General features: G+C 53.0%; 1 protein-coding gene across 1 annotated transcript in view; it reads left to right on the top strand.

Annotated features, from left to right (window-relative positions):
* COL22A1 (collagen type XXII alpha 1 chain) overlaps window positions 1-26,336 on the top strand; it is a 195,917-nt gene that overhangs the window by 53,406 nt on the left and 116,175 nt on the right. The window contains exons 7-12 of the mRNA XM_087825208.1: window positions 1,773-2,048; window positions 6,489-6,569; window positions 7,612-7,728; window positions 8,729-8,773; window positions 11,332-11,394; window positions 16,658-16,696. Of these exons, the coding sequence (XP_087681334.1) occupies window positions 1,773-2,048; window positions 6,489-6,569; window positions 7,612-7,728; window positions 8,729-8,773; window positions 11,332-11,394; window positions 16,658-16,696 (621 nt within the window). The remainder of the gene's footprint in view (window positions 1-1,772; window positions 2,049-6,488; window positions 6,570-7,611; window positions 7,729-8,728; window positions 8,774-11,331; window positions 11,395-16,657; window positions 16,697-26,336) is intronic.

The raw sequence follows: 26,336 nt of genomic DNA, 5'->3' as shown, positions 1-26,336 counted from the left end.
GACAAGGTGCTATGAGAAAATGTAAATACATCAATAAGCCTGTGGTATAAGAGCAAATGGCCAGGTGAGAATCCAGTCACACGTGTGCCGGAGAAGACCTCCCTGCCGGGTCTTTGAACTTACTTGGTAAGTTATTACAGCTCCTGTTTAGAACTGTGCCTGCTGTATAACCAGCACTGTGTAAGTGTTGTACATCTGTGGGAATTCATTTAATCCTCATAACAACTCTGTGGTTTAGGCACTATTATTAGCTCTGTTTTACAAAGTGAGGAAATAGCACAGAGAGGTTAAACAGCTTGCCCAAGGTCACACAGCTCAAAAGTGACTTGCCAGACAATGGCCTGAATTTTTGAAGAAAGTTGTAATAAAGTGAGTGACCAGGGTTCAGGGAGCTGATGAGGTTAAGGGTCAGGGTTCAGGAAATCAACAAAGGAATCAGGGATATCCCGGGATTAGCAACAGCAGGAAGCCTCCACAGTGAGCCTGGGTGGCCTGGGCCGGGGAGGCAGGTGGTCAGTGGAGATGGTGTCTGCTGGAGTCATGGAGGAGGAAGAGTGGAACAGGAGGCGCATAGCCACCTGGACCTACAGGGAGGCAAGAAGGGCAGGAAGGACCAATACCCTGATCCCTCTTTCTTCTGGCTCTTTGATCTCCACTCCAATGGGCTTCCCATGGGCCAAACTAAGCAGAGGCCGAAGGGCCCAGGAGCCCAGGGGAAGTAGTCCTTCCAGGTCAGACTCAGGGAGCTGGAGGCAGGCAGAAGAAGGTGGAGTGTGGACATCAGGGCAAATGAAGACCACCCCTGGAGATGGGGCAGGAATATTCTCGTTCATCTGCACTGATAGTGCATCTATCTTGCCCAGTGTTGCTTTCCTGACTCCTGGCACATCGCTTGCCTGCCACAGAAGCTGCTCAGTGAGCATTGTGCAAGGGATGAAAAAATGAGCCCAGAGATGAGAACATACTTACTCCTTATGAGAAAAACAAAAGTGAAAGTTTCTCCAAGAGTTTTCCAGGCATTTTGCAAAGGGCCAGGGAACTCCAGTGAACCCAGCAGGTGAGGTCCCTGCTATTGAGGGACTCGATTCTGCCGGCCTTTAACTTTGTCCTCAGGACGAGACTGTGGGTTAGTGGATGGGGTTTCGGACTTGTACCTGGCCTCCGGCCAGATATGTCCTGTTTTGCCAGACAGGGTTTTAAGAGACATTGAAAGAAACTGGGATTTCTTTGTTTCTTTCTTTCTTTTTTTTTTAATATATCTTTATTGATTTCAGAGAGAGGAAACAAGAGGGAGGGAGAGAGATAGAAACATCAATGATGAGAGAGTCATTGATCAAGCCCGCAACTGGGCAAGTGCCCTGACCGGGAATCGAACCCTGATCGCCTGGATCCTAGGTCGAAGCTCAACCGCTGAGCCACCCCCGGCTGGGCTAAACTGGGATTTCTGATGGGCCTCACAACTCCAGCCCCTTTGCACCAGTTGTCTCGCAGTCTCATGAAAGTGATCTGACCTGTGCAGTCCCTCCAGACAGCTGAGTTGGGACCCTGGGCTAATGTGTGAGTCCCATCATTCCATGTAACACAGGGCTTAGAACAGCCGGCAGGGCAGGTGTTCTTCTGCGGCTTAGACACGGCAAGTGGCTTGCCCACAGCTGACGAGTGAGTAAGGGTCATGGCAAGGATCTGACTCGGGTTCATCAGGTCTGACCCTGCAGTGCCCCTCCCACTTGGTCCCATGCAGCTCAAGGAGCCTCTGGTCTTGTCCTCCCCAGGTCTCCATCAGGCTGGATGGCGAGAACAAAGCCGTGGAGTACAACGCTGTGGGTGCCGTGAAGGATGCCGTCAGGGTGGTCTTCCGCGGCCCCCGGGTCAATGATGTCTTTGACAGGGACTGGCACAAGATCGCCCTGAGCATCCAGGCCCAGAACGTCTCTCTCTACGTTGACTGTGTGCTGGTGCAGACGCTGCCCATCGAGGAGAGGGAGAACATCGACATCCAGGGCAAGACCGTGATTGGCAAGCGCCTCTATGACAGTGTGCCCATCGACGTGAGTGCCAAGGTCCTGGGGTCACCAAGGAGGAGCCTCGGGAGCCACATGCTCCCCATGTCCCCCACACCTGCCTGTAAGATTTATCCAAGTCATCACCTTGCTCTGTCTTAGAAGGGAGGACCATGACTTAGAGAACTGCCATATTGGAGCTCAAAGTCACCATCACTCAGTCACTCACTCATTCATTCATTCATTCACTCAATCATTCAATCATTTAGCCATTCTGTCAATCATTTATCACATATATATTGAGCATCTATTGAGTGCCAGGCACTGTGTTCAGCACTGGGTACATGGTACATTTACCTACATATCTATATTTCTATCTATATCTCCAAATAGGTCTCTATACAGGAAACTTTGTAGCCCTATTTTTCCATCTATGTGTATAGCCCTTACACACAGTAAGTACTTAGTACTAGCCAAATAGTATTATTATAATTTAGTTATACATGCTTATGTAACATAAAATAACCCTGCTGTTCATTTTACTAATTATATGTGTACCTACCTTGGTCCAGGTACTAAAAATATAATCTAATTTGATTCTTATAATGCCTTTGAAATTGCTAGGCCATTTTTATGTTTTAAATAAAGAAGCTTTGTCTCGGGAAGGCTAAAGTAACTCAACAAATGGATATTTCACTTTATTCCTCATTGAGGTGTAATCATATAAGTAAAATGAACAGATTTTAAGCATATGCTTTGCTGAGTTCTGTCAAATATATGCACTTGTGTAACCAAGTATATATCAATTTTTTTAAGTGGTCTACAAGCATCCGGTTGGTCAGGGATGGAGAGGGGTTGCAGATCCACCCCAGCTCCGCACCTGCGTTCTCTGCAGCACAGCCTGGCCTGAGTGCACGTCAGCCGTGTCCGTGGGGCACCTGCTAGTGGGGCGTTGTGCTGGGGGTCTGCATGATGACCATCCACTGTCCATCTGCCTGGGGGGGGGGGGGCTCTATGATGGTGGCCGCTGTTTCTGCCTTTTCTGCCAGTTTAGCTGCCTGACACACAATAGGCTCTCTCTAGGTTTTAGACACTTATGGTCTCGTACAGAAGACTCACACTGAGCTCATTTCAGTCTAGTTGAATAAATTCCATGATAGCGATAAGTGTCAGACATTACAGGACCCAGAGGAAAGACATCTGACATAGGTGAGGAGGGAAGGTGGATGGGGGAAGGCCGGGGGGACAAGGGTGGCTTCCTGAAAGAGGTGATTCCTGGGGTGAGTCTGGAAGGATGACTAGGATTTGTCTGTGCGGAGGGGCCTGAAGCAGGAGGCAGATTGCAGCGTTGTGTGCGGAGCATCGTGAGGCAGCAGGAGCTTGAAGCGGGGCGTGGGGTGAGGCTGGGTGGAAAGTGGGGCAGGGCCCGCCACGCGTGGAACTTAGGATGAGCCTGCAGGTGAAGTGGCCTGAAGGGCGAGACAGGGCAGGGAGAGTCAGGGCTGCATTTGAGGACATTCCCTGTGGCTGCAGAGAGCGGGGCTGATGGACGGAGGAGGGCTGAGACCAGTTAGGGAGTAATGAGAGGGGCTCAGGGCCTGCGCTGGGGAGGGGCTGGGTGCCGGCTTCCTTCCACCCTGTTACTTTCATGGGGCAGGCACGGACCTGCCTGGACTCTGAGCCCCGACCTGGTGCTGGAGCAGCAAACCCCTGGCCGACCTTGCTGTTTGCTGCTCACTAGCCCAGGTGGTCACACTGCGCCTCAGCTCCTCCCCTTCTCAGCCCCGTGAGCTCATTCACTGTAATCCCCCCATTTAGTGAGGAAAGCCAGGCGCAGAGAGCTTTAATGACTACACCAAGGGCACTTAGTGAGTGGACTGCTGGTGTCACAGTCTGCTTGTAAATTCTACATTTTACTGTGAGTCTGGGGCCTGGGGCTGTCCTGCCCTCACTCAAATTTGACAATCACATCGGGCCCTTTTAACCCACTGTGAGGAGTTCGGGCACAGGTGAGTGCCTCTCTCTACTCCTGTGCCCGCTGACATTGGCTGAGTGCCACCTTGCACCTGGCACTGCGGAATCCCAGAGCCTCTGACATTTGTCAGCGGGATCACTGTTCCTACTTATGATTTTGTGCTGGGCTCCTAGATTTAAAGAAACCTAATGAAGTAGATGGAGAGGGATCACTAGCTGCCTTACCCCTCAGTAAACCTTCCCAACGCTCAGGCTGGAAATGTGTAACCACGTGGCTTGGGAGAGACCACAGCCGCCTGCAGCTCCCCCTGCGATGGACGCAGCTTCTTTGCCTCACTTGGTCCTCAGCACAGCCCTGGGAGCTGGTGTCCCCGTCTCCACCTAACGGAAGAGGAAATTGAGGCCAGGGGATTGACGGGCCTTGACTAGCTGCCTGAGGGATGAGCAGGGCTGAGGCTCAGGCCAGGCGTGGCTGACCCCAGATTCCAAGTCCTCTGCACCCTAGTTGGTTCCACACTGTAGCAGAAGAGGGTCACCAAGCTGCACACGGGTGGAGCACAGGGAAGCTGGTGTGGGGCGGGGGCCATGCACTCGCTCAGCCCGGAATTGTTGAGGCCGTGAACGTGAGCAGAGGTCTCAGTGCAGTGGTGTTAGGAGGTGGACTCCCTGGCTTGGCCAGTATGTTCCGCAATTAGAAAGGGACCCGCCCCGGGCTCCCAGGCCCTCTCACCCCCCTGGGAGTGCTCTGCCCAGGCCCCAGGTCTCTGGTCTCTGGCCTTGAGCCTTTGGCTCTTCCTCCCCTATCCCTGTCTCGCAGCCTGAGACGGCCCGGCCGCTGAGCGTGTGAGCTAATAGAGGAGACAGGACTCCGCAAAACGGGCCTTGTTCACAAGCACGGTCTGTGTTGTCATTGTCTTTCATCTGTGGGTTGGCTTCTCTACAGGGAATAAAACAGATGGCCAACTGGAACTGTTAGGTTTCAGCTGAGCCAAGGCAGGGGAGTGAGGGGTTACACCTACAGGGGCATGTCATAAAGCCAGGGACCCAGGGCCAGAGCCGGCTCCCTGTCTGTCTTGTGAGTTTGCTGAGGGACTCCCCTGTGTGGAGGGGCCAGAGGAGAGAGGGCACAGGGCAGGCGCAAGGCCAGGGCACCTAGCGCTTAGTAACGGGCATCCCGCCCTCCTCTGATTCAGCTCCAGCTCCACTCGGCAAACGGTTTGTCCACGTGTGCATTCATCCGCCCACCAAGGCTGCTGTGCTTCTGTGTGTCAGGATTAGCTCAGGTGCTGGGGCTGACGTGAGGGGCAGAGAGAGGGAGCCCTGCTTCACAGCTCATGTTCTGGGGGCGCAAACAGGTGAAAAGGTAACTGAGAAACACAGGCACAGTTCTGTTATGAAGATGGACAGGGTGACGTGGTAGAGTGACAGGCGATGGAGCTGGTCAGGGCCTGGAGGGGTGGTGGGGGGGAGAGGGGAGAGGAGCCAGCCTTGTGAAGAGCCAGCGGGAGGAAAGGTGGGAGCTGGAAGGGAAAGCATGTGGGAAATGGGCTCAGTGTGTTTGAGGGATGTGGGTCAGCATGGGAGCCCAGGGGCAAGATGGACGTATAAACAGGGAATTGGCTGCAGGCGCAGGTGCCAGCATGGTAGGGAGAGAACTCAGTGAGCTCCCTTGACAGTAGTAGGTGTATCCGTTAGCGGTTGCTGTGTAACAAACGACCCCTCCTCCAAGAAAAATGTAGATGAAAATAAGCATTTATTATCTCTTAGTTTCTGTGGCTCAGGAATCTGAGAGGGGCTACTCTGGGTGGTTCTGGCTTGGATCTCTCATAAGGTCGACCTCTAGCTGTTTCCCATTGAATGGTCATCTCAAAGCTCAGATGGGGCTGAAAGACCCACCCCCAATCTCACTCAGGTGGTTGTGGGCAGCCTCCTGTGAGCTGCTGAACGGAGGGCCTCAGCACCTTACCAGTGGATGCTGGAAGCAGCCCTGGCAAAGGCGTGGACGTGGGAAGCTGTGAGGTCAGATGCTGTGGCGTGAAGGCACAGAGTGAGAAGACTGCACCTGGAGAGGCAGGCAGAGCCAGGTCCTACAAGGCCTGGCTGTCCTGTTGAAGGCTGTGTGCACTTGTGTGTGGGTGTGGGTGTGTAAGCACCACAGCCCCTTTAAATAATATTCAGGGGTTGTAGTGGTAAAAGAGGTGATAGAAGCCAATTTTTGGTTTTAAAAGTTCACCTAAACAATGGTGTGGTGTGCCTAGCGAGCTTGAAAATAGGGACACAACACACTGGACTTTCAGAGCCTGCTCTGGCAGGGTCACGGGGTCCTTTAGGTAGATGCAGTGCCAGCTCACCTGCTTGCGCTGGGGCCTCACTTTTGGAAGGAGGGAGCGGCTCAGGGAAGGGAGTGGCAGCGGGGTCAGAGGAGGAAATGGGACCCGATAGCAGGGCAAGGCCTGCCGAACCTAGGAGGGCCCTGCGTTCCAGACTCACACTCCAACTTGTTTCTCTTTGTAGTTTGACCTACAGCGCATTGTGATTTACTGTGACTCCCGCCACGCAGAACTGGAGACTTGTTGTGACATCCCCTCGGGTCCGGTGAGCAGTCTCTTGCACAGAGAGGTTGGGAGGAGACAGGCTTCCAGAGGGGCCTAGGAAGAGGCAGTCAGGGTTCAGGGGACACCCACCAACAGAAGGGAACTTGGGAGGGATCATTGCTAGGGATCCATTCCCTGGTCCCACAGGGCGAGTGGGGTCATGCAGGTCTTCCCGGGTCCTGGTGGCCCAGTGATGAGTCCCAGCTCCAGGGAGCGGGAGGCAGAACCTGGCGGCATGTCCCCAGGAGGGACTGACTGTCCTTGTCCCCAGTGCTCAGGGGAGGGGGGCTGCAGTGTGCTGGGCTGGTCCACTGGACAGGGACAGGAGGAGGCAGGTCATGGTCAGGACTTGGAAGGGCGGGACAGATCAGAGATTGCCCTCCATATGGTCCAGCTTCTCTCTGGGAACCTTTCACCTCTGCCCCTTTTCAAATCTCTCCCTCTCCCACCTCTACCAAATCCCAGCTCCAAGGCTGCTCAGTAGGTGGGAATGGTCCTAGAGCCTGCTGCCCAGGGTTGCAGGTGAAACCCATGTGCAATGCTTGGTTGTCCAGTCCCCAGGACACAGCAAGCGCTCGGTCAGTGCCCATCTCAGCACGATTATGGGGCACAGCACACAGCAGGGAGGGCTGCCAGGCGGGGGATCGGAGTCAGAGGGGCCTGACTGTTGAGAGAGAGGGAGGTGGGGTGAGGGGAGGGGAAGCAGTGAAGACTGTCCCACTAAATCCTGCTCAGCTTCTTGTGATAGAAACGTCCTGCCCCACTCCCGCAGAGCCTAGCACTGAGGCTCAGAGGGGTGAAGCAGTTCTAGCAGGGTGCTGAGGGGCCCGTGAGGCCACTGACACCAGGCTGCTCAGTCTGAAGGGCCTCGGAGCACCAAGACCTGTGGTCAGACATGCCCTGCCCTCCAGCTCACACTCAGGTATCTGGGGGTCCCAGCTCCCCTCACCTGCTTGGTTCTGAGGAAGCTCCAGACTGAGGCCCCCAACAGGGAGCGGTGCTGGGTGAGATGCCAGGTGCTGACCCACTGGCTTCCCTTCCAGTGTCAGGTGACGGTGCTGACAGAGCCTTCGCCCCCACCCCTGGGGCCGCCCACCTCTGGCAGTGAACAAATCGGGTTTTTGAAGACCATCAACTGCTCCTGCCCAGCTGGAGAGAAGGTACCTACTGCAGTCCACCCTCGGCCCTCAGCCCACTGCTCAGAGCTGAGGGGGGCAGGCTGGCGGCAGGGCGGGCAGGGGAGGTGGGCGTTTCCCACAGTGCACCTGTTCTGCCCGGGCCAGACGCTCCCAGGCCCCCATGGCTCTCAGGTCTGGGAAGCATTCTTGCTCCTTGGACCTCTCATTTCTTGGGTTTGTGCACTAGGACAGGAGTTCTTCAGCCCAGCTCCGATTTGCATTTTCCTGAAGTGAGTGAGGTGCTCCCGAGGTTTTCCTTGCCCCTACCTGCCTCCCCTCCACTCACGTGCAACCGAGTCTAACAGGGTTTGGTTTGAGACGAAGCCTCAGATGGCTGTGGGTGGCATTTAGGGGTGCTCTGTGGGGCACGCCCTCCTCCCTTTCTTCTCAGTGTTTGCTTTAATTAGCCATTGTGTGTACACTCGATGCATATACGAGGAGATTTTTATGCATCTTGTTCTAATTTTAAAAACGAATGTGTTTCTAAGGACCCCAGCGCCACCTGTCACCTAGATTAAGTGTGTCTCCGAGTCCCTGAGCCCATCATCTGTTGTGCTTCTCCATAGACCAGTGGCCCTTTTGGTAAGAAAAAAAAAGTGTCCACTGAGCAGAACAAACATAAACAAACACACAAAGATGACAGAAGCAGAATTGTGCTGGAGAGGGTCTCCGTGAAGTTCATGGGACCCGCAGCCCAGGGGCTTGCCCTCCAGCCTGTGGTCAAGTCCATGACTGTGCCTGCACCTCCCAGCCCCAGGCAGCAGGCAGGAGGGGCTCTGTGACTGTGCGAGGGGTGAGGGAGACACAGACAAAAGCATGAAACCAAGGATGAAGTTAATCAGAGTGGACGCAGTTGAAGCATTTCAGCATGTGGCTCACAAAGAGATTGGCTTGTGGCATGTGGGCTGGATAACCACCCAGTGAAGAGAAGGGGGATGGATGAAAACAGCCTCACTCATTTCTTTTGTCTTTTCCCCTTTAGGGTGAAAAGGGCTCTGGTGGCCCCGTGGGACTCCCTGGCCCCAAGGTCAGTACTGAAGCTGGCAACGGCGGCCTTTGGCCCAAGCAGCCCCCCGCTTTGCTCTGTGTAAGAAAGAAACCCGGTGCGTTAGATTATTGTCCTGCAGGGTTTCACTTCTGAGCTGGTTGGGTAGAAGGGAAAAGCAAGTGGCATAAAATTCAGAACGTCTTTGCTCAGAACCTCCATTTCTCAGTCTGAAAAGGTGAGCAAGAAGGGTCGGGACACTGCCCAGGCTTGGCCTGTTCACTCAAACGGCCTCAGCTCCGTGCTCAGCTAACTCTGATCAGCCCTTTGAGGCCTCTATAGTCCAGACACGTCGGGGGGGGGGGGGGTGGTTGGGCTTATAAGAGTCTGTCTGTTTAGACTTTTGTTTGTTTAAATTGCATGAAATTCTTTTTTGCACAAATTTTCCAAACTCCTTGATCACTCTAAGCTAGGTGTCATGGGGGGGGGGGGGGAGGGGGGTGTCCTTCCGCAGTCACGGGCAGCTTCTTCTCTCTCTGTCACTCCCCAGGCTATGGTATCACAGAGCTGGGCAGGGCTGTCTCCTCACTTCATTCTTTTGGTCTCAGAAAGCTGAGACTCAGAGAGATGTGAATTGTTTTTGGTCACACAGAAGCTGCTGGACAAGGGCAGAATTGTCCAGGGGCCACGACCTGGTCTGGTATTTAAAAGAAGGGCTGAGTATGGTGCTGAAAACAGCTAGGGGTGGCCCCTGCCTCCCCTTTCCCTCCTTCCTCCCTCCCCCCGCATTACATATTTTCACACTCATTCACCACATCACACTGAGCGCCTGCTGAGGTCCCTTTGGTTCCTCTCTGCCCTCCTCCTGCCGCTGTGTGTACCTTCATCCCCTCCCACTTTTCTTACCCTTCTCCCCTCTGCCCTCACTTCACTGGGATGGGGAGCACACACACACACACCATCACACACTCGCACCCAGTACACACACATGCACACATACACACATGCACCATTATATACACACGATCACACACAGAAACCCCACCCCCCACATAGACACACACAGCCTCCTGGGCTGCCCTTCCCCGGGGCTGAAGGAGACCAGTGCTGGGAGGGCCAGGGTGCCAGGTGGTCACTGCGAGGAGGGCAGGGGTTTCTGCCTCACTGGGCTCCCCTGGGCTGTAACCTCAGCTCTTTGGCTGTCAGCTGGAAGAAGAGCAGAAATGTCTGGGGTTTGTGGACCTATAGGTACAACATGCTCATGTGAGGCAGTGGTTGTTGATGGAATGACTATCGTGCTCTGGCTGGACAGACCCAGGGTTGTGCGGGCACAGAGCCTGACCCTCGACAGCAGGAGAGAGGACTAGGTGGGAGGGAAGGCATTCCAAGGAGGGACATTTGGAGACACGCCTGCTCCCATGTCACTGATTAGCAGCCCTGCCCTTTGCTTCCTCAAACTGTCTCTGCCACAGTCAACACTCTGAGTAGACAGCTGTGGTTCCCAGGGACCCCATTCACCTAGATATAGCTCAGGTCCAGTCAATAGTCAGGGCTTGGCATCTCCGGGGTGCCAAGGACCATTCTGGGTATGAGGACATAGCAGTGAATGACGGAGAGCCCTGTTCCCAGGACTCACAGGCCAGCGGGGAGAGAGATGTGACAGGGAGGAGGGGAATATCATTTGGGGAGCCCCAGGCCGAGAATAGAAGTGCCATAGCTCCCTGGAAGGGAGCCTTCAGGATGCCTTTCTGTGGGAGGCCCTGCCTGAGCAGGGTCCAGTAGGATGCTGAGGAACTACCTGGGACAAGAAGGCAGGGAATGGTGTTACAGGCCAAGGGAATAGTGTAAGCAAAGTGGCTAATTGTTTTTAGAGTGTGAAGTATGGGGATAGTTAGAGATGAAACTGCATGCCAAGAGCAAAGAAAAGTAGAAGAAGCTGTCTGAGGGCTCCTGCGTTCTGCATGAGCCTGTCTTGGGTTGGCCCATGGGACGGTAAGAGAGCAGGCTCCTGTCCCACTTGGTCCTTGGGGAATCTTCCCTTCCCTTGAAGATACTGTTTTCTCCTCCGCCTGCCCGCCCTCTCCCCGTGGACAGTCGTGAGGGTCCAGGACCCTCGTGGACAGACTTGTTCTGCAGATGGCTCTGTCAGGGGACCCTGGTTGACCTTGGGCAGTTTTCAAAGCACCTCTATGCTCCTGATCACGTGCTTATGGAAGCAAGCCCGTTGCAGAGAGGGGAAGCCCGGGCCCAGAGAGTGCCCGGGCTCTCACGTTAAGCAGCCAAGCTGGGGTTTGAACCTGGGGCTTCTAACTCTCCTGCCGGGTCCTTGGCCACGGACCACTGGCCAGGCCATTCCCAGGGACACATGTGACATACTTTCATCCACTCACTTTCTCAAGAAGGCCCTAATTCCTGGAATGAGGGGGTTAGGGAAATGATCCAGACCTGCCCTCCTCGGGGCAGGAAGTGTGGCCAAGCCGTGTAGTTGGTAATGACAAGGTCAGCCGCTTCTGGAGAGTGGTCCCAGGGGCTGTGGGTACCTGTGTGGGAGCCTTGTCAGAAGACCCACGTGATGTTCATCCCTGGTTTCAACTCCTCAGGGAGACATGGGAGCCGCCGGGCCAGTTGGAGCTCCTGGACCGAAGGGAGAGAAAGGCGACTCGGTGAGTGAAAGGTGCTCTCTGTGTGTGGCTGGTGTGGGAGACACAGGGCTTCCTCTGAAAACATGCCAGTCACCTGGAATGTGCTGAGACCCTGGTGGGTGCCAGGCACGAAATCCTGTACCACCCTCTCAGTGACTCCAGGCTCCTATCTGTGGGCACAGGAGGCTGTGGGCACGCTCTGACCCTGACCTTCACCACCCACCTCCACCCCTGGAATTCTGCCCCCCAATGCAAAGTTGTGGTTCCCCGCGCTGCTCATTTCTCAAGCTGGCTGCTGCAATGCTCTTCCCCCACCTGGAACAAGTTTGCCCTCCATACGTCCGCTGTTTTCCGCCCTCCTCTCCTTTCCCTCTGGCTCATGTTGTCACATCACTCAGAGTCAGCTGTGTGTGGTTCTCTAGGGTATCTCCCTGTACCCCAGGTCTGGGTCACCCTCACTCCCTCAGTCCCAGCCTCAGCTGACTCCCTGCTGTCCCAGCCTGTGGTTTGTCATCACAGCATCCCCAAGGCCTGGCCTAGCATAGATTGTGCTCATGAACCCTCAGCTGATGAGTGAATGAAGTTGATGGTCGGGAGAACTATGGAGATGAACAGGCCGTGGTTCAGAGCAGGGTCTTAGGAGCCAATTGTCTGGGAAGGAAATCCCAGCTCAGCCAAGATACTTAGCCTTTCTGTTCTCAGTTTCCTCATCTGTGAAGCAGGGGTGATAAAACTAACCGTCAGTGGCATTATGAGAATTAAATGAGTTCACACATGTAAGTGATTTAGAGCGGTGCAGAGATCACTGCTGCTGCTGCTGCTGCTCCTGCCTGGCCTGGCGAAAGCTCTAACCCCACCCACACCCTCCAGCCCAGCATCCTGACATCAACAGCACAAGTTGGGTGTCAGATGGACCTTACTGATTGCCCTTGGTCCAGCCTTATTTGCTGTGTGATCTTGAGCAGATCCCTTAATTTCTCTGAAAGCCTCATTTACTCCATTAGCAAAATGAAGAAAATCATGACGACTTTGTCCATGAAACACCTGGCCCATTGCAGCTGGCCAGCGAGCGACAGTTGTCTTTCCCTGTGATTATAATTAGTTCCCTCTGGGTTCTTAGTACTAAAGGGAAACCCCCAGTGACAAGACAAAGCCTCTCCCTAGAAAATTTGACCTGGGAAATGCAGTCCCTTCCCTGGCCACCCGCAGCTCATTCCCGTGACCGCACCATCTGCTCTGCTTTCTGGGAACTCCCTGTGGATCCTCTCATTACTCCTGTCACAACTTTTTAAGCACAGTCTGGTCACTTCTCTAAATGGAATGACACAGCATTTTCAGACTTAAATGACTTGTCCTGGTCACAGAGTCCAGGTCTGGCAGAGCCAGACTTTGATCCTGGTCCGTTTTAACCTGGGGCCTGAGCTCACTGTGTGCTGCACCTCTCACCGGCGCCGCCTCCGCCCACCTCCTGAGTATGCGTGGGAGCCCTGCTCTGTGGAAAGCGGCAGGGGAAGGAGAGCTGCTGCCCTGCATAGCACCCATTGTGTGCCTGGCTCTCCGTCAGGCGCTTTACAGATTTGGGGCTCATTTAAACCTCATGTCAACGCGGTGAGGTGGGTCTAGTGACACAGAACTTGTGAGCAGGGGAAAAGCAGGCAACGAAGCTGCTACATCATTCCTACAGAAATAAAGGCAGGTGATGTGACAGTATCTCATCAAGTGCTGAATATTAAAAGATATAGAAATTGTTGAAAAGAACCAAGCGGAAGTCCTGGAATTTAAAATTATAATAATAGAAATGTTGAATAAAATCCCTGGAGAGGCTCCACAGTGGGTTGGATGCTGGCTAGAGAGCCAGCACTCATGAAGCTAGATCAATAGAAATTATGTTGTCTGAAGTCCAGAGGGAAAAATAATGAGGAAAAATGAACAGAGCCTCAGATAAAAGTGGAGGCCCCTAGAGTGCCCCATTGTGCACAGGATGGGAATTCCAGGAGAGGGGAGAGGAGCTGAAAAGGTTTTCAGACATGTGGCTAAAGGCACCCCAAATGGATGACAAGCAGTAATCTGCACATTCTAGAAGCTCAGTGAACCCCAGTCAAGATGAACACAGAGATCCATCCTCAGATACAGCATAGTAAAAAATCCCAAAAGACAGAGAGATATCTGAAAGAAGCAGGGGTAAAAATTAGATACTATATTTAAGGACATCCCAATAAGATAGTCAGCTGACTGATCACTGGAAATAATTAAGGCCAGAATACAGTGGGGTGACAAATTCAGAGTAACAATTATGAAAATGTTTTAGCGGGTGTTTAATATGTATAATAATAAAGGCACAATAAAGGGGGAAGAGGGATAGGACTATGTAGGAGCATGTTTATAAATATCACTGAAGTAAGTATAAACCTGGAGTAGATTCTGATAATGTAAGATGTCTATGATAAACCAAGAGCAACTGCTAAGAAAATAATTGAAAAATATATAGTGAAAATAGCATTAAAGAGATTACAATGTTGCACTAGAAAGTACTCTGTGCAGGAAAAAAAGAGCAGTAAAGGAGGAATAAAGGAACAAAAAAACAAGGTATGTAGAAAAAAAGTGAGATGTTGTATGTAAAACTAACTACAGTGGCACCTCGGTTTTCCAACGTCTCCGTTGGCGAACATTTCGGTTTACCAACGCCATAAACCTCGAAGTGAATGCTCCGGTTCTGGAACAGGCCTCGGAAGTTGCACATGCCCCACGGCTTCCGCTGGGGGCAAGACCCTGAGGCCCAGCTGTCAGCTGGGGACCCCTCAGTTTTCGAACATTTCAGAACTTGAACTGCCGCGTCCTCTCCCAACTATGTCGTCTGACAAAATCCGGACGTGGAGAGGAAGCTTCAAGGAAGGCGTCTTCTGAGGAGAGGACGTGGCATGTGGGTGGGAGGAATTGGCTTAATGGGACTATCTCTTCTCCTCCTTGGAGGGGGATTTTGGGTCGTAAAATCAATAACTAACCTGGGAATGGTAAACAATGTTCTCACTTCTGAAGAAATCCCAATTTCCCCAAGTCCAGTCACTACCACATGTGCCGGATGCTTTAACAAATTGTCATTAGAAGAAGGTAGGAAAACTCCCCCTGGCGCCCCCAATAAGGAATTTATGGAGGAACTAGAGAAAGCTGAGCTCACGCAGCCTGCCTATATTCAAGTGCCTCCGCCTACGAATGCAAGATTAGCCGAGGACAGGAAAAAGGCCATCGCCCCTCGCCTGCTGTACCAGGACCACCCTGGTAGCATATAGAATAAAGGGCAGATTGTGGCATCCCCCTGAAAGGGGCTAACAGTATGGAAAGGCCACCAGACCCTCCTCGGCCTTACACAGGTGCTTCCAATGAGAACAGTATCAGAGCAGTTACTGTAAATGGAAGGCATGTTCAGTGTGAAAACCTGCCCTTCACGAAACGCTTGGCAAGGAGGCGGCCACGCTGGTGCTTGCTCCCAAAGGAACAAAAGAAAAGCATTCTTAGCAGTTAATCCATAGCTATGGCAAAAGGCACTCTTTTCTTAGAAGAAAATGGCAAGAAGAATATAATAACTTATGAATAGGTCCATAGTTAAAATATAACCAGAAGAAGTAGTAACCACAGGCAAATATTATATAAAATTTCTGTCTCACAAACTAATATATTACTGCTGCAAACAAAGCCGCATCTATCACTGATAGGTCACTGATTTTTCCTTTCTCCTCTATTCTAAAAAAATAAGTCAAAATAGTTCCGTTCTGATGAAATCGAAACTTGTATTGTTTAACCTGTGAATAATATTTCTTGCTTGCTAACCGAAAAAATGTAATCGTAGCCAAAAAAGAAAGCATAAAAGATTATGTTGATTCTCAATAAAGTGGAACAGTGTCACACCACCTCCGAGTCGTGTAGTCTGCTGTCTCCCAGCGCCGACGCCTTGCCCACCTTCGGCACCCGACTCCCGCTGCGGCTGGACCGCGGCATCGAACGGTCTTCGGGAGCGGATTACATTAGAAAACCGAGGCACCACTGTACATTAATAATGACATTGCATGTGAACGTATTAAACTCATTAAAAAGTAGAGATTTTCAGATTGGACATAAAAACAAGAACTATTCTGTGTCTACAGGAGACACTCTTTAGATACAAAGATACAAATAAGTTGAAAGTAAAGGGATGAAAAAAATGTATATCCTGAAAGTAGAAAACATCAAAAATTAGAGTGACTATACTAGTATCAGACAAAAAAGACTTTAAAACAAAAAAGTTAATAGAAATAAAGAAGGGCGTTTTATAATAAAAGTGTCATCCTTCAGAAATATGTAACAATTGTATCTGTACGTAAAATCAAAGCCCCCACACAAGGCAGAAGTGGACAGAATTGAAAGGAGAGAGAGAGAGAAGCCAGGAATGGTGGTGGGAGACTTCAATATCTCACTCTCAGCAGTGGCTGGAGCAGCTGGTGATGGGGAAACCGCAGCCCTCCGATGCTGCTGGTGTAGAATTGGCCCAGCTTCTTTTAAAAGGTATGCAGAGATTACCACAGGACCCAGCAGCTTCACTCCTGGGTGTATCTCCAAAGAAATGGAAACATACGGTGATACAAAACCTTATAAACAAATGTTCATGGCAGCATTTCAGTTCATCCTAACTGAAAAGTAGAACCAACCCAAAGATGCGTCACGGGCGAATGAATAAGCGACGTGTTATATCCATGCAAGGACGACTTCCTTCTACAAAGTGCAGTGTGGGCCATGCTCAGCGTGGGCAAACCTGAAAGACACTCGGCTATGAAAACACTGGTCCTGAGTGCCCCCATGCTCTGATCCCATGTATCTGAAGGGCCTGGCATGGGCAAATCTATAGAGAGAGAAAATAAATTGGCGTTTTCCTAGGGCGGGGCAGGAGGAACTAGGGCAGTGACCCCTGATCGGGATGGCGCACTCTCAGAGACTATGAAACTTTCCAAAGCTGATTGTGGTGATGGTTGCGTGATTCTGTAAATATACTAAAAAAGACTGAACTGTACACTTTAAATATGTGAATTATAGGGTATGTGGTTTAAGCTGATATGGAAGTAAAGAATAGTGCTGTGCCACTGAGGTGCTGGAAAATTTAAGTTTGTACTATTGCCCAGTAGGTAACAGCTTTCAGAGGCTCTGCGGCAGAGCCAGTGAGGAAGCACCACCCGTCTCACCCCGGAGCTGCTGCCACTGTGACCGCAGGCCGTGGGGAGGCTCCATTGTGACCTTTGCCTTCTGCTTTTTGTTTTAGGGCCGAGGGCCTTTCATCCAAGGAGAAAAGGGTGAAAAGGTAAGCATCCCCCTTGTTGACGCCTCCAGGGCTGCAAAGGCGGTTCAGCAACAGGGTGGAGGTCCTGGGTGCGGGAGAGGTATGCGCCCTTTATCGCTGGTTAGCATTTGGGTGGGAAAGAGGGGGTCTCCGGACTGAGCTCTGGCCTCATGTTTGCCCTCCCCTGACTCGGGGACGAAGTGTGCATGGCTGGTGGTCAGGGGGTCTTGGGCAGAGTGAAGAGCTGGCACAGTACAGCAGGGGCACGGAGGACATGGCCATTTAGAAAGGCGCTGGGCCACGGAGTTCAGAACAGAGGTTCTGAATGGCGCTCCTAGGGAGTGGGCCACAGAGCTGCAGAAATGGGTTGAGGGCCAGTGTGCAGGGCATTCAATGGAAAACCATGTTGAGGCTCGTTGGCAGTGGTGGGGGGCATCGAAGGGTGTGCATGGTCAGACATGCAGAAAATGTTGGAATAGCAGGTGCCGCATAAATGGGAGGGTGGGAAGACCAAGGGGACAGTCAGAGATTGGTGCAGATGTTTTAGGGGGGATGACTAGGGACAGAGCTGCAGGCGGCGCAGGACTGGACAGGCAGAGGAGAGGCTGGGAGGGGGGTTTGTCAGCGTCTCCCAGATGTGAGTGTTGTACATTCTTTGCCGTCACGGTAACGTGCAAGCTCGACGGAGCCGGGGCGCAGGGGTCCTTCTGAGGAGGAGAGCCTTCTTAAGGTGCTCGCCTATAAGGAGAAATAAAAAGCAAGAGCCACTAAGCACCATTTTCCACTCACGCCAGCTATTAAAATGTATCTCCCATCTCCTGGCAGAGGCAGCCACAGACTCTGTCATGCACGTTTAGGTTGATGATTGCAGCGGAGCCCAGGCCCGCTGACTGCGACGCGGGGCCCTTGGCCCTGAGGGCATCCTTGCCCGGAGGGAGGGTGCATCAGCCCTCAGTGGGAGTGGGGTGCACCCAGGGCCACTGCATTCAGTTGCTGGCAGCAGCATCGGCGCAGCCAGCCCCCGGCCCTGTTGGTCTGTGCCCTTTCACTCAGTGTGTCCATGCCTAGAGATTTTTTCTAAGGAGGTAAGTCAAGGATACGCACAAGTACCCACCTGTTTAATTCCGAGTTATTTATAGGCAAGACCCGCAACAACGCTGATGCTCCATCGTGTGCGAAGGCGAAAATAAGTTATCGTAAGCTAAATAGGCCATGGCATCGAGGGGTGCAGATCGCAGGAGGTAACTGATGACCTAGAAAATATACATTGTGAAATGTCTCTGCAGCATGGCCCTAGTGCATGTGTGTGTGTAAGAGAGAGAGAGAGGGATTGATTGATTAATTGATTGATTCTGTAGCCCAGGCCAGGTAGCTCAGCCGGTTAGAGTATCGTCCTAATACACCAAGGTTCTGGGTTTGATTCCAGGCAGGGCACATACAGAAATCAACCAATGATGCATAAGTAAGTGCAACGACAAATCTGTCTCTCTCTAAAAAAATCAATAACATTTTTTTAAAAAGGAAACATTCTAGAGGCAAAATCCCATTATATGACTACTGGTTTTCTGTGGATGGTGAGGTTGTGAGTGTACTCATTTCCCCCCTCATATTTCTTTGTGTCTTCACAGGCACACACAGGCACACACTCAGGCACACACACAGGTGTGCGCACACACAGGTACACACAGCCACACACACAGGCACACACTCAGGCACACACACAGGTGTGCACACACACAGGTACACACAGCCACACACACAGGCACACACAGGGACACACAGGCACACACTCAGGCACACACAGGTGCGCACACACACAGGTACACACAGCCACACACACAGGCACACACAGGCACACACACAGGCACACACAGGCACACACACAGGCACACACTCAGGCACACACAGGCACACACAGGCACACACACAGGCACACACACAGGCACACACAGGCACACACAGGCACACACTCAGGCACACACAGAGTGACTACTGCTCGAGAACACAGAGCAGTTTGAGAGAGCCTGACACCCAGCCCAGCATGAGCTTTGCACCAGGCCAACCTGGTCCACTGACTTTGCTGTGGGTTTGCAAGTCTGGGTCTCCTGGAACCTAATGTGGGGCTGATGGCAGCCACCTTGTGACTCCCGTGTGGTCCAGCAGCTCAGATTTGGCACCTGTCTTAACAGTTGCCAAGCACGCTCTGGCCCAGAACCAGAGCTTGAGGATGAACAGGACCCCCAGGTGACCCTTGGTGTCAGGACCAGGGCTGCCAAAGCCCTTGAGGTCAGGCACCAGGAATGAGCAGTGCTTGCTGGGCAGTACCAACGTGCCACCCCTGGACCAGCCTGTCCTCTGACTGACGTGTGGGTGCCACCAGGCGGGAACCGACAGGCTTCCTGTCTCCCGTGAGCTGTGGGCACATCTCTGCTTTGTCTGTTCTGATTGAGCTCAGGACGGGAAGCCTCATCCTCCCGACGCCTGGAGGCACCACCCTGGTGCCCGCAGCCCTGCCTGCAGCACCACATTCAGGACCTGGAGCTGCAGGGTCACAGCTACTGCAGGAGGCCTCGCATACTCAGTGCTGCCGAGAGAGATGGGCACTCGAACAGACTCGGGCCCTTTTGCTCTGTCCTCAGTTGACATTGTCGGCAGCTGTGCATTTTTAGCAAAGTCTGAGTCCTGATCTGCCACAGAGGAGCTGTGTGATTTGGGTGAGTCACCTCCCTCTCTGAGCCTCTGCTTTCTCATCGGTAGGAGCGAGGGGGTGGGACGATGATGCATGAAGGCCTGTCAGCGCAGCTCTGCGGCTTGGTAACGAGCCCCTCCGGTCTGAGCCCTTGGGGCTTCCTCCGTAGAGGGGTTTCTGCCCTCCTTCTGAGGATGAGGGGTGGCCAGGCGGGTCCAGGGGACCAATAGGGTCCACAGAGGGGAGAAGGTCACTGTGACCAAGGCACACAAACAGGGCTTAAAAAGCTGGCTTCTTTGCTAGAATATTCTCTCCAAAGTAATCTGCAGAGTGGTGGGGTTGGGGGAGGGGTGACTGAGGACTGGAGCGGTGGGCCCAGTCATCCTATGACTCTGATTCTGGCTGGGTTTTTTTGCATTTGTGGTGTAAATCACCACTGAGATGGAGTGTGTTGGCCCCTGTGAGGACCAGGCACAATGAAAGGTGTGTCCCATACTCTATGTTTCATCATTGAAACAACCCTGCAGGGAAGGGGCTGCCGTGCCCACTTCCCCAGCGAGAACATAGCTTAGAGGTCAAGTGACCTGCCCAAGGTCACATAGTTACTAAGACGGCTAAGAAGCACAATCACTGGTTATTGCTAAAACGAAGTTATTCCTAAAATAAACTGATTAAACCACTCTTTTCAGCCGCTGAGGAAACTGAGGCTCAGAGACAGTGAGTGACTGGCCCAAACACAAAGCTAAAAACTGCTGGAGAACTTGGCCCCCTGGCTCTGCCGGGCCCCGATGCTGCGTCTGGGCTGCCCCTGAGCTCCCTCTGGAAGGCAGCCTCCTCTCCGGCCCCCGCTGCTCTACCCCATGTTCACCATGGAGTCCTTGGGGCGAATCTCCCTCACGTCTTCATGTAGATGAGATTGGGCTAAGGTAGGGGGAGCGCAGCCTTCTAGGGGATGTTTCAAACAGCTGCTCACAGCCCAGGTGTTGAGGGCATGGAAGGCGAGAAGGAGGGGTGTACCTGCCTAGGGGACAGCTGGGGGTCCCAGCCGTGCTTGCCAAGTGAGCGCGTAGGTGAACGCAGCCCGCCATCCAGGACCAAGGCGGCTCCGTTCAGCAGAGGACCTGACCCAGCTTCAGATCCGGGCTCCCCTTCATGTTAACCGTGTGTCCGTCCCTGGGCTACTCTGACCCTCAGTTTCCTTTCCTGAGGAGGGGGGGCTGGATAATAACAGTTCCTGCCACCTAAGGTTATTGGGAGGGCTCAAGGAGAAAAGGTTGGACACAATGCCTGTCCCAGCAAGCGCTCTGTCACCAGGACACCGCTGCCATGTTGCTGTCATCACGTTCAGGGGTGTCTCGGTGGTGATAGTGACCAGGGTGTCAGTTGCTGTGCTGCGCTGGGCTGGAGCAATCCCAATGGAGCTGGAGAGCAGGGAGGGGTGGTGACCTCTGTGCCCCTCCTCTGATGGCTCTTCCACAATGAGAAAATTAATGGCACAGTGAGGACGTGGGCATGGGTCTTAGGTGGGCACTGAGCCAGTGCTGTTCCATGGTGATGTGGTCTGCAGGCCCCAAGGGCAGAAAAAGATCTAGAAACAGCAAGAACAAGGTCGCAGTGCGCAGTTTCCATAAGCTTCTTTGTGGTGCATCCTGAGGGTCCTGCCCTGGGGGACAAGAGCCATCAAGGGAGGAAGCCCGCAGCCACCGCTGGTCCCCCTTCCTGGACCCACAGTGCCCTCTGGCGTCTGGAAGCCAGAGCATCTGCTCTAGTTTTGCTCTGCAGGGCTCCTGCCCATGTGATCTCTGTCTGGGGACATCTCTGCCTGCCTTTCTGGGGTTGACCTCCTTTCCTGGCCTCTGGGGGGAAGCAGGAGAAAGGGAGCCTTGGTTTTGTGCTCAAACATGAGCTCGAGTGATGGGGAGGCAGCAGGTTTGGGGAGACCTGGTTTGGATCGCAGCTCTGCAGTGCTGGGGGAGCTTCCTTGACTGTCTCGCCAGGCCTTAGCTTCCTCATCTGTAAAGTGGGGCCGTTGATGTCTACCCCCAGTGCCGTGGCGGGTGTTTTAGGAGGTTGAAAGCACCTGGCTTTATGCTTGGCACATGGTAGGTCTCTGTAAAAATCTGCCCCTGTCTTCGTTCCTTTCCTTTTCCTGCTAGAAGCTATTGCTAACTTCCACAAGAGTGACATATGTGTTTCTTCAATGCATAGCATTTACATACTTAGTGCATGGGAGAGAGTGGCGGGTTCACAGAGCTCTGGGACCTGGGTGGGGCCCCTCCATGGCTCATTCACCAATTCAGCGAGGCCTGCACGTAAGTTCCGGTCACATGGTTACCTTTTAAGAGTGTGATTCTTCTTATTAGTCCTCGAGTGAGTCAGGCTGTGATACCTCTGTCCCCTGGGCTGTCACACTCCCAGAGGGTGACACCTGTCAGGAGATCCTGCCTAGGTCACACGGTGTTGGGGACAGAGGAGCAGAGAGCAGTCACGTCAGCAAAGCACTCAGTGTTTACCACTCAGAAAATGAAACCGACATATCTAGGGAATTACCATGAGCCCAGCTCGTCGGAAGGGAAAGCAGGAGCAGATGACCCCAGCAGCCCCCGCTCCGTATAAGCACTCTCACAAACACAGCACAAACAGTGGGGACAACCTGAGGGAAAACTGCATTACACCGGCCAGACACACGCGCGTGAAAACCAGGAGGACCCCGTATATATGGAGATGTGCGTGTGACATGAGGCAGGTGGAACAGTGGAACGGACGCCCCGTGTGCTCACATTAAAAGACGGGGTGCAGCGAAGGCGGCCAGCCTGTTCATCAGGCAGCGGGATCTGGGGCATTTTATATACGTGGTTAATTGCTCTGCACGGTGCTACAGTTTAGTACATCTCAAACACTGAGCCAAGAATGGGTCTTAATCTTAATATAATGAAAATCCTTTTAAGTATAGTATATTCATAACTGTTCGTGGGTAAAACCCAAAAGCAGCCTGATTTGGGAAGGAAGGCCCTCTCTTTCAGGGTGGGGGATTTGCTGGTGGCATGACGGCTGGTGGGTCTAGATGGCAGAACATGGCAGTGGTGGAGGGTGGGGATTTTGGAACCTGGCATTGCCTGTCCTGCTGTGTAACCCTGGAGACGTAGTTATAATTCTCGGTGCCTCGGTTTCCTCACCTGCACACCGAAGGTGACTGAAATAGCCACGCGCTCTCGTGAGGTTGATGTGAGAGTTGAATGAGTGTGTCTGTGGGTAGAGCTTAGCAGACACCTGGGAAATGGTGGCTTCAGAAAATACTCGTGAGAATGAGGCCTGAGCCACCCGGCGCTGGACTCCCTGATGCGCCATGATTCAGGCGCATTTTCCAAGTCAGTTCATACCAAACGAGCTCAGGGCTTTTGATTAGAAGTCTGGAGACAGAAGCTCTTCCCCTGGGCCTGCGGCTGGGAAGGTGAGCACTGGGAATCCCTGCTATTTTGCTGCCACGGAATGAGCCAGTTTGAGCAGAGGAAGGTGAGGCTCAGAAGTCGGGCCCGAAATGGATCCTTGTAAGTGGCATTGCTGAGCACAGTCACGGCTCCCCTAACCCGCTTCTCTGGTAGCTCAGGCAGAGGAGGCCATGTGCTTCCTGCAGTGACCCTTTGTTTTTTCTAAGAAAGCAGCTGGCATCATTTTGTAGGTGGAGCTGGGTCTAGATGCAGAAGGCCTCAGGCAGGGACTGGCCAAGACCAGGGCACGGAGGTGGGACAGGGCTGTGTGCTAAGGAGACACAGTTTCCCTGGAGTGGAAAGTAACAGAGCACAGGAGAGGGAGAGGCCTCAGGCCCTCTGGAGTCTGGCTCACACCTCACAGACACTGAGGGCCCTTGAGACCCACAGGATGGAACTGGGGCAACGTGTCCCCCAGAGCCCCACTTGGGCCAGCAGCTCATTACTCAGTACTTGCTGGAGAAAAACCAGGAACAACACCCAAAAAGTCCTTTCTTAAGCACTTTCACAGAAACCCATATGGCAGTGAGTACAGCTCTGTATGGATTTTATGCTGAGACTTCTCAGTGTGGTGCAGCGGAAAACTACACAAGTTAATACGAGAACCTCAGCTGGATTTCACTGGGCCGCCAACTCCACAACAGGCTGAATTTTAGGTCATGCAGACTTCAGTTCCTTGTCTTTTATGCTTTTCTTCCATTTTTACTGGAACTATAAAGCTGACGAGACGAGCTGGTAAGAGGGGAGCCTGAGCTGGTCACCCAGCCCAGGCTGTTCCAACTTCGACTTCCCCGGATGCTGCTTTCTGGAAACTTCAACTGGACGTCTGGAGAGGCTGCCAGAGCCTCGTGCAGGCGCCTGAGTCCTGAAGTCATCACATAGGAGAGTCTTGGCATGCTGGCTCACTGTGAAGTTAAAGAAATCAGGTGCTTGTTGGAAAGCTGAGGAAAGAGAGGTCAAGGCCATCGTGATGGAAGTAAGGAGGGCTTGTTAGGAAGCCAGGCTCCCGGTGGTCAGCTGAGGCTGCCTGGCCCGGGGCCTGAGAAAAGCAGATTCTTTACTTGCTTGTTCCAACTCCCCCCAAGGAGGCCGGTGCTTCCTTTTCTGATTTAGAGTTGGATAAAGCGGGACCCTCCACCCCCCTGTGGACCATGGAGCATCCGGCCCCTCGGGCAGGGCAGTCAGCCTAAAGGGTGTTGGGGACACACCTGCTGAAAAGTGACGCCCAGCAGTGGGTCAGGGTGCCTGGAATCCCTCAGCTGCTTAAACACGCTATCCTGCTTGTAGCATGGAGCATATGTGAGTTTTGTTTGATTTTAAAGTGCTGCTGTTTTCACTCTGGCTTCTGCTAACTGCCGCTCAGCCTTTTCCTGTCACTCAGCAGATGAACTTGGGGTTGTTTGGAGTGCACTTCCAGTGTGCTGTGATGGGCCCCAAGTAAGCCCCCTGTATCTGTATCCTGCTGATTCTGGGTTCACCTTCCCCAGGGCACCCTGTGGATGTCCCTACATCCCCGTGATTGGCTCCTCCTCGCACATCTACCGTCTACTCTGCCTGTTGAAGTCCTAGGGAGGCTTCCCACCCTCCACCCCTCCAGGCATCACCCATGGAGCAGGTGGTTCCCTGGGCACTGCCTCGTCCATCCCTCCCAGGAGTGCAGGTGGGAGGCACTGCCTGCCACTCGTTAAGGCTGAGGACTGTGCTCGGGGGCTGGAGAGAGACAGCAAAGCTAGGGGCGTGGCGTGTGATTAATTCAACCATCTGCACCTGAGAGCAAAGGTGGGGCTTAGGAGATGAGGAAAAGTCTAGAAAAAACACCACTCTGTAGTAATAGGGCAGAGTGGTTGGTAGTCAGAAGCGATGATCCCACTCAGCCCGGCTCCTGACCGGCCCCCAGTCTGAGCTCACGGCAAGCCCTCCCCATGAAGCAGCCACAGCAGGGCCTGGGGACAGTCAGACCTGCTCTCACGGTGACGCCGCTCTGATGCCAATATGAGAGACACACCCGAATTGCCCAGAGTGAAAGCACGTCCTGCCACCTGAGCTAGTTCCCTCTCTGGTGTCTTTTCTAGGGGGGCTCAATTTGAAATTGTGAGAGGAGGTCTCACGGAGGTAGAATTGGACCCCGGAGGTAGCTGGAGATGAGGAGAGGGCTCTGCTCCGACGTGTGCCTCCTGGCGCCTCCTTTCCGGAGCAGTGACCAAGAAAGATCTCCAGGACCTATGGGTGCTCCTCCTTCTCAGGGGGCTCTGGTATAAGTGAGCTATGTGCCGTAGCAAGGCGTAACGGGCACACTTTTATTTCCCCGGCTCTTTCTGGAAGGATAGGCTGGGAACCTGGGCCATCGGAACCCAGCGGCCAGCACTTGGTGAATTTATCTGGAAGGGTATAGTGACTTTGTCTCAAGGAATGTGCCATTCAGTGGAGAGAATCATGACTTCAGTCTGTTATCGACTTCCATGAGTGCCAGGCCGCTTATTTCATGAATATCAGCCTCTTGCAGCCCCTTCAAGGAGTCTGGGGCAAGTCCAAGGTCACGGGACTGGGGTCGTGGGACAGAGGCAGCGTCTGTCTGTCTGACTCTAGACTGCCCCCCTCAACCGGTTTTCCCAAAATGATGCTCATACCTGAGAATCTGTGACCCTCAAAAACCATGTCCCTGTGGGAATCAACTTATTTTTTCTGAGGACTGCGTTGTAGAGGGTCTGAGCCCTAAAATACAAACTGTATGTGTGTATTTGTGTGTGTGAAACTTCCGAGATCTGTTTATGCCCTTTGCCTCTAGCTCTGGGTCCCTTTCCCTTTGTGCACCGCTGGTTTCATCAGCGCCCCGTCTCCTATTCTTAGTCTGTGTGTTAATGTGCATTATTCAGTTACCAAGTTGGATAACTGGTTCAGGACCTTCTATTTTTACAGTAATTAAAGGTTTTAGGGGAAAATAAGTTAGCTGCTTGTGCGCCCTCAAATAGCCTTGTAGGTTGTGGGCCAAACGCTGAGAGCTGGAATAAATGAAGGCGCCTCAGACACTGTCCTTGGTGCTGACGGAGGCTTGGAGAAGTTTTGGGTTCGCGAGACCTCACAGCCCCAGGCACGGCGAGGACAGGAAAGTCTGCATTTTCCCAGCTCTCTCCGACACTCAGACACTTGCCAAGTCTAATGGGCCAGCCACAGGACCCAGGACTGCACCCAGGGGTGAGAGCCTCGGGGGGGGTGAACGCTGGGCTGCTGGACCGTGGCCTGGGAGGGGGTGCTGAGGGCTCTGCCCCTCACAGCTGGGCCACGCTGGGCAGTTACTCCACCCTTGTAGCCCTTGCTTTTCTCAGCTACAAAGTGGCAACTGTCATCATCGCTGCCTCAGAGGGTTGCTACAAGGATGAAATGAGCCAATGAAAATAAATGAGTGGTATTTGTAGAGGGTGCTCGTAAGTGTTAAGTGTAATTAGCCTTTCGGCAGCACAGCGCTCCACTTTCACACGCAGATGAC

Source organism: Miniopterus natalensis, chromosome 16 (genome assembly GCF_054644295.1).
Source record: "Miniopterus natalensis isolate mMinNat1 chromosome 16, mMinNat1.hap1, whole genome shotgun sequence".
NCBI classification, from domain to species: Eukaryota; Metazoa; Chordata; class Mammalia; order Chiroptera; family Miniopteridae; genus Miniopterus; species Miniopterus natalensis.
This window is presented reverse-complemented; position numbering and strand designations above follow the sequence as displayed.